The sequence below is a fragment of the Electrona antarctica genome, assembly GCF_951216825.1.
Source record: "Electrona antarctica genome assembly, chromosome: 18".
Lineage (NCBI taxonomy): Eukaryota > Metazoa > Chordata > Actinopteri > Myctophiformes > Myctophidae > Electrona > Electrona antarctica.
In genome coordinates, this window is record NC_136799.1 from 31,998,531 (window position 1) to 32,006,467 (window position 7,937).

General features: G+C 41.4%; 2 protein-coding genes across 2 annotated transcripts; one reads left to right on the top strand and one right to left on the bottom strand.

The window, feature by feature from the left end:
- Positions 1 to 3,177: 3,177 nt before the first annotated feature.
- On the bottom strand, positions 3,178 to 5,255 carry LOC306942197 (uncharacterized protein). Its single transcript, XM_079527963.1, has one exon. It carries the CDS (start codon positions 5,139 to 5,141, stop codon positions 4,017 to 4,019), a length of 1,125 nt encoding a protein of 374 aa, XP_079384089.1. The 5' UTR covers positions 5,142 to 5,255; the 3' UTR covers positions 3,178 to 4,016.
- Positions 5,256 to 5,559: 304 nt separating this feature from the next.
- iah1 (isoamyl acetate hydrolyzing esterase 1 (putative)) lies at positions 5,560 to 7,638 on the top strand. Its single transcript, XM_079528294.1, has 6 exons — positions 5,560 to 5,758; positions 5,954 to 6,006; positions 6,378 to 6,529; positions 6,750 to 6,911; positions 7,047 to 7,168; positions 7,368 to 7,638. The coding sequence occupies exons 1-6, from the start codon at positions 5,696 to 5,698 to the stop codon at positions 7,548 to 7,550; spliced, it is 735 nt and encodes a 244-aa protein (XP_079384420.1). The 5' UTR covers positions 5,560 to 5,695; the 3' UTR covers positions 7,551 to 7,638.
- The last annotated feature ends 299 nt before the right edge of the window (positions 7,639 to 7,937 follow it).

The window sequence follows — 7,937 nt, forward strand, 5'->3', positions numbered from 1 at the left end:
ATTGATCTTTGTTGAGAACAACTCCGTCTTGGGCCATTGTCCAGACAAATGTCAAGCTGAAACACCAAGCTGAAAAGCAATGTAACAGCTGCAGTTCCCTTGAATGGAAGTGACAGGATGTAGGCCGTCGCAAGCACATTATTCCCAAACCCTCAAATGTTGTTACATCACCGCTGCACACTGATTGGACAGAGTATTAATGACATCACATTTGCTATGATAGCATGTGTCGGTTTGTACAGCATGGCGTGTAAGCAGCAACGCCATCTACAAGGGGGACTGCCCATAAGTCCGACCTCCCGTTAGTCCGAACTATGTGGCCGGTTAAGCCTGAGGTTAGCTAGGGTTATCGACTTACGTGGCCGGTTAACAAGACTGAGGCGCATTATTCCCAAAATGGAGATAACTGACGTCATATGATGGCGTCCAAGTTCCCTGATAACTGCCAGTGGTGTAAAGTACAGTAACTAAGTACATTTACTTAGGTTCTCTACTTAAAGGATGACTTCAGCCATTTTCAACCTTTCGTCATATAATTGGTCCTCCCTAATGCTCATTATAATATGGTACAATGCCTGGCTTTGGAAATTATGTCATGGCAGCCAAGTCTATGGACTTTGTTTAGAGCACTTAAAGGACCACTTCACCACTTTTCAACCTATCTTCATACAATAGGTCCTCACTAATAATCATGATAAAATGGAACACATTTTTGAGTGGTGCAACCACTCCTATAGACAGCTATGGGTGTCCCTGGGTCTGTCCCTGGGCCCCTCCCACCAAGTGTCACTGTTGCACAGCCTAACACACACACACGCACACACGCACACACACACACACACACACACACACACACACTCACACTCACACAAAGGCCAGGGATGAGGGCTTGTACAGTACGTACAGTACAAGTACAGTAGTACAGAACAGAACCACACATCACACAACGCTGGTTACGTTCTTATCAGACACCCTGTGGCGTGTCCTGGTCTTAGTTAACCAGTCCAAGATAGCATTGTACAAGAGAGAACAAGTTCTTACTCTTCTTAAGATTCTTGCACAAAGAATCAATATGGAATTTAAATTATAGCTGTTTATCCAACCAATATAAAAACATTCTTATTATAGAACATACACAAAAGTGAAACACAAAGTAAAGGCAAGGAAACAAGCAAATAGGCATACAATTTACCAGGTCAGTAGCTGCACACAAGCATCTTCCTCTCACAACACACCACCTGCTGTGTGGTGTGAGGACCCACAGATTGGTGATCTGCTACATGTCTGTTCAGAAAGGCCTTAAATACCTGTCATGTTAAAGCCAGGTTTGTTACCATTTGAACCATTTTTACAATGAAAATTATTTCAAGTTCTCATATTCATTCTTTATTTGAACATATCAGATTAAAATAGATTTTGTTAGCATTATCTGCAGATGTATTGTTTGCATGAATATTAGTGAAAAATACTGCCTACATCAATATGACATAACACAGTACCACTAGACAATGTTACTTCTACTGTCAAATTCAGCTTTTATTTTATTTTCATTATTTTCTTATATATATATTGTTTGGCTTTGTTCTGCCTTTATTGATAGTGAACAGTATACTGACAGGAAATAGTGCGAGATGAGGAGTGACACGCAGCAAAGGTCATCGGGATCGGGAGTTGAACCCACAACACACAGAGCCTTGTGCCTGGCTGGATCACTACACTAGCCACCCAGGCCCAAATTCTACTCCAAATAAAGTGCTTGATTGGCAATATGGACAATTAAAAATAATTCATTAGGATAAAAACATGTGTGTGCGAGAGAGACAGTAACAGCTGATAGTGAGAGAGAATGCCTAAAATGAGTTCCTAATGCTCATACTCTCAAGACCCTCATGAGTCCTTCCTAACACTACTAATAATCAGGACATAATTTCCTGACATATCCAACCCAACCAAATTATGAAAGTATTTGATCAAGACTAAAATGTAAAAGACCTTCCTCAGGCATCTGATGAAGGTCTTTGACCAACACGTTATTACAAATATCACTTTTTTACTGTCAACTCTGATCAGGTATGCAAAAGACTTCAAGACTGATGAGCAATAACAACAAGGTGGTTGAACTTGCGGGGCATCACACAAACCCCATAACACTACAGGGCATGCAAACAATGAAGCCTTTCCCATCTGAGGTCTTTCCAAGCATTGCTGTCAATATTTACTTGATTATCATTTTTGACAATAAACCTTGTATATGTACTAGAGCTGCTGGCTTTGAACAATGGATCCTGTGGTCTTTGGTTGTAAATTCTAAATCCGGTTTATTTATTTTTAAATATATTGTACAGCTTATCTTTTGTTCTAAGCTTTTTGCAGTTGTTTAGCTCTTTTTTGTAAACAAAATTTCACATTTTACCCAGGCCGTCCATGACACAAATCTCACCAGGAATTCATGCACAATACTATACTGTATCTCCTATGTAGCCTCAAACTTGACTCTAAAAATGTCAATCTGCTTTGTTAATCAGAAAGCAGAAATGCTGGGGGAAATAACATTTTGACTTGTGAATTGAACAATCTATTGGTGGTTATCATAAAGATTTAAGAAAAACCCATTCAACTTCATTGCTCAAACAAGCACTTTTCATAAATATAATTTATTTGTGTGTGGCATATAGACATGGGTTTCAGAGTAAATAAACTCTGAGGCACATTAATCAACTGAGAACTGTCCATAATTACATTCACTGCCTTTGACCAAATATGTCATTTAAATGGCTCATGTTGTGAAGATTAAAATGCAGTCTTGTGGAGTTCAGTTCCAAGCACCTCGACATTACATCATGTTCAACTTAACCAATACCCCCCTAAACAAATCACTAAAATGCTTGGCTCATCGAGTAAGCAAGCACCGAGTAGTAGGGCTGGGCAATTAATCGAAAATATCAAAACAGATATTAAACACCAATAACCGACTTAATCTTTCTCATGTAGGTTAATCGAATACTGCAGCAGGTATATCAACGAATCAACACAAAATAAATTTGAATGTATCATTGACTAAATCGATTTGTTTGATTAACGACGTAACCCTGTATTATACTTTGTTGTACAATAGTGGCATACAACAAGTTAAAATGTCTGATCTACAAGACATGTTGTGAGCTTGTACGTCTGCTATTTTCACACAAAAAGTATAATAGTTCATTAATAATCGAGGCAAAAGTTTGAAATAATCATGACATTGATTTAAATCGCCCAGCCCCACTGAGTAGTCTTACAAGCATTTCCTTACAGAGGTTTTACCCAATATAACATAAAACGAGTCTTCTTCAGATTGTCCCTTCTCTCCCTCTCTCAACCCTACTCAAGGTTTCTTCCTGTTAAATCATGATGAGGGATTTAACTATTGGTGTAGAGCAGTGGTTCTCAAACCTTTTAGTTTTAACGGACCCCCAGTTAGGCCCAGGAACAGCATTTACTCTGAGTGTACAAATGGACACGGCCAGTTACAGACCTGTAAGGGTCCATTTGGTTCCTATCCTAACTATCAATACTTTATCTCGATGCCCGTGACCTGGAACTCCCTCAAGGAAGAGAAGCACAGGTATGGTCTTTGGCTCTAATAATAATAATAGCTTAAATGTATATACTGTAGCACATTTCATGAATCCAAGGATGCTTGAATGCTTCTGCTCTACATAATGAGACAACTCCTTGTGACTTTGCATTATATAAATAGAATTAACCAACTGATTGATTTAAATGACTTTATAAAAGCCAACGGAGCAGACAGGCTGTCAGTGCAACAAGGTTGTAAATGGAAATCAACCACTGAGTCTCAGCAAGTCCAACAATAAATCCAAATGCTATTGCACAAAATGGTATTGTGTGATTTAACATCCTGTTTTAGATCGTCTCGTGTAGGGTTACTCATTATTTTCCCATACATAACAAATCCTGACACACACACACACACACACACACCCAAGCAGATCAACATTAACCTTAAATCAATTTCATCCACCACGCTTTATGCTGAAAATTATTGCAATTGCCACTGCCACCATCGCCCCAACACCCAACTCCATCCACTTGTCCAACTTCCAGTCTACGACAGTCTCGGTTTTCTTCCTCAACATCTCCTCTCTCCTCAGCTTCGTGTCCTTCCCTTTTTGAATCGAATCTTTATAATGGGACTTGATGTATTTGTCAAAGTCAAAGACATTTTTGCCATCGATGTCAATGACCGACTGCTGGCTCCTCGTCGGCTGCTTTGCAGAGCCGCCGGCGTCCTTCGACGAGGGTCTGGTGACCAGATCCGACTGACTCAGAATGCCACGGTCATACTTCTTCCTCAGTGTTTTATTGCCCAGGACGTTGTAGGCCTCGCTGATGTCAGAGAAGCGGAGGTTGGCGTCTTCACTTCCAGCGTTCTTGTCCGGGTGATAGACGAAGGACAACTTATAATAGGCCGTTTTGATCTGAGCGTGAGTGGCGTCTGGGGACACCTCCAGGATGTCATAGTAGCCCGTTTTCGTCTTATACAGGGGGTCGTCGTCTTCATTGCCACTAAAATGCCTCATAAACACGAGCTGCTGCCTGTGGTGCCCCAACACATGACGGCTGAGCAGGATCTCTGGTCGACGTGTCAGGTGATATAGTACATGTTGAGTTGCACACCGGCTGATGGAGGAGGCACGTCCCACCGGAGAGTCGCTAGTCTTCTGCCCGCGGCTGAAGTGGGACTTCTGCGCAGTGCGGGTGTCATCATCATCATCACAACAACCCCATGTAGACTGAAGCTGAAGCAGCAATGTTTCCCTCTGGGCCAGCTCGTGGTAAAGATCAGTGTCTCCAACAACAACACTGCGAGGGAACAGAGAAGACTCGGACTCACAATAACAACCCTGAGAAGAAGCGCCGCCAGCGGACACATTCCTTAGGAACGGTGCCCTTCTATGAACTCTGGCTGTGTTGGAGAGGCTATTCTGAACCAAATCCAACCGCGATCCTGTCGACAGGGAAGGAGCATATGTTGCGCTTCCTCGCCGCGTACTTCGAACGGCTAAAAACGAGCGACTATATGCGTTTATTGAGATATTGTAGGCTCCCCTTCCCAGCCCTATTCTGACCTCCGCCATGTTTGCAGAGCAGACAGGCGGAAGTGCTATGACTGTGTGTGGAAGTCGAAGATGGGTGTTTTACATGCACCACAGCGCCCCGTTGGAAAGGAGGCCTGCAGAAATTAATTCTGCTGTTTTTGTCTTTATCAATTTAATTCAATAATTCAATTCATAGCTTTATATAGTGACGTAATGTTTGGGGATTGACGTCATCACGTCGACGACACTTAAAAAAAAGATAGCAAATTGGGCAACTGCACATTACAATTAACTACTAGATTGTAACTACTAGACAGTATTTATGGAATACTGTACATTTTGTACAAATTACAACTTAGATTGAATTGAAGATTGAATAACAGAGAAAAATAAATGCTAGGCAGAATGGTCAATGGTGTGTTCTAAAGTCAAGTTATTTGGTGGTTTTATCGCTGTACAATGGCATGATAAAACACAGATATAACCTATTTGGAACGAGCGGCGTGATTTACATTTCTCGTCGTTCCCCTTTGAATGCGACACCCTGAATCTGAGATTACCCGGAAGCGTTGTTAACCACAGTTGCATTTATCATGTCCAAATTAAAAACAGTCATTTGGCCTCAAGTGATTTTATTTGGCGACTCTATCACTCAGGTTAGTTGAATGCAACCTTTACTTTACACTAATGTTGGGCTTGTTTGCAATCTACTGCTCTTTGACATTCATTCTTAATTTCTTTGTGTGCCAAATGCAATAACTACTAATTAATAGCTGCAAATGTTTGAGTATTTACCACCAAGTATCATGACTGTTTTTTGATTCAAATGACAAGTGGTGTCCATTTTCTAGTTTTCATTCCAATCTAATGGATGGGGTTCAGAAATAGCCAATAAATTGGTTAGGTGAGTACATCTCTTGCAAGTCTATTCTCAGTGGCTTCTAGTGGCTCAGCTCTAGCTTTGGTTCAAGACTATCATGTATTTTATTCGCATATCTATGTATTTGATTTTACATTTGCATATCTATGATCCGAAAGTAAAAGTCACTCCATAAAATGCATCTACGATAGTCTTCATCCAAGGCTAGCTCAGCTCAACTATTGTGTGATGTAAACATAATGTTTAGGCTACAATGTATTTTGTCATGCATACATTATGTACAGTGTAACTCTTATAACTATGGTGTAACTAGCCAAACACATGAGACAAAATAATGCTTTTGTGATTTGCCTAGAAATAGCCTAGAAAACCGACCCATATTTTTGTCCTTTTAGAAAGTGTGATGTTGTGAATCGAGGTCTGTCAGGCTACAACTCCAGATGGGCCAAGATTCTACTTCCTCGCATCATCCCAAGCCAAAACTCAGCAGAGCAAAATATAGCAGCTGTTACTGTGTTCTTTGGAGCCAACGACTGTGCTCTTGAAGGTATATTTAATTCGACTCATGGTACTGTAGTTATGTCTACAGAAAGAGTTCAATCTGTGCACGAAATGAAATGTTTTACGACAGTTATACATTCAAGCCCAGCTTGTTCATTCTGCTGACAACAAAAGAAAAATCTGTACAGTTCAAATGAATCATATCATACAGAAAATGAATGGTACCCTGTCCTCTCTATTTTCTTTCCTTCTGTATTGTCTTGTAGATAAGAACCCCCAACAGCATGTGCCTCTGGAGGAGTACTCTGCAAACCTAAAGGGAATTGTCAGACACCTGGACTCAGCAGGTGTGACTGCAGACAAAGTTATCTTCATCACTCCGCCTCCTCTTCATGAGCCAGCCTGGGAGAAGGAGTGCATACTGAAAGGTCAGTATTAAAATGCAGATCTACAAGCTCGCAAAATCACTTTGCACGTTTCTTGAACAGGGTAAGTAGTCGACCGTCGATTCAGTTTAATATGATAACTAATGACTCCTTTCTCATCTGGCCTTCTGTCCCCAGGATGTGCTCTGAACCGTCTTAACTCAGTAGCAGGGCAGTATGCCCAAGCGTGCGTCCGCACAGCTGGTCAGTGTGGAGCAGATGTCCTGGACCTCTGGACGCTCATGCAGAAAGATGACCAGGTGGGGGAAGGCTGTTGATAAATACTGTTGGTTGTCGTTAATATGATCACATTCCTGAACCACACATGCTATTGTATGAGTAAAATTACTCATACAATGGGGGGGGGGGGGGTATATATAACTACGGTATATAGACACTAACCTTTTGAATAAGCCTTCGTTAATTAAAAAACCTTTCTGTATACTTTCAACTCTGCAGGATTATACAGCCTATCTATCCGATGGCCTGCATCTCTCAGATAAGGGCAATGAGTTTGTGGCCCAGCACCTATGGAGTCTGTTGGAGAGGCGAGTGGTCAATCTGCCCTTCATCCTGCCCTACTGGGGAGACGTGGATGTCAGTAATCCAGAGAGCAGTCTTCTCAGTGAACTGTTGCCATAGAAATTTGCCTAAATTTGTATTCCTCATCATCAAATAACTCTGAGTTGATCTCGAGTTTTAATAAATATTTGCAATAACTGGGATAAAATGCTGGACTTAGTTCTCTAATCTCTGCTAGGGTGTCATGTAACCCAACTCAAGTGCTCCAAATTGTATACAGGACATGGTAAATAAATGGTAAATGGTGCATTTATATAGCGCCAGCCGCCTTTATCCAAGGCGCTTTACAGAGATTGTGCATTACATTCACCCATTCACACACACATTCATACACCGATGGCAGCGGAAACCATGCAAGGCACCAACTAGCACATCGGGAGCAATTGGGGGTTCAGTGTCTTGCTCAAGGACACTTCGACAGTAACTCTGGGGGAGCCCGGGTTCGAA

What these genes read in the sequence shown, in the direction of transcription:
- LOC306942197 (XM_079527963.1), bottom strand. Translation starts at nt 5,141, where the DNA reads ATGGCGGAGGTCAGAATAGGGCTGGGAAGGGGAGCCTACAATATCTCA.
- iah1 (XM_079528294.1), top strand. Translation starts at nt 5,696, where the DNA reads ATGTCCAAATTAAAAACAGTCATTTGGCCTCAAGTGATTTTATTTGGC. An exon ending in TTGGCGACTCTATCACTCAG is followed by an intron (nt 5,759 to 5,953) that starts GTTAGTTGAATG and finishes TCCATTTTCTAG; the next exon opens with TTTTCATTCCAATCTAATGG. An exon ending in ATAGCCAATAAATTGGTTAG is followed by an intron (nt 6,007 to 6,377) that starts GTGAGTACATCT and finishes TTGTCCTTTTAG; the next exon opens with AAAGTGTGATGTTGTGAATC.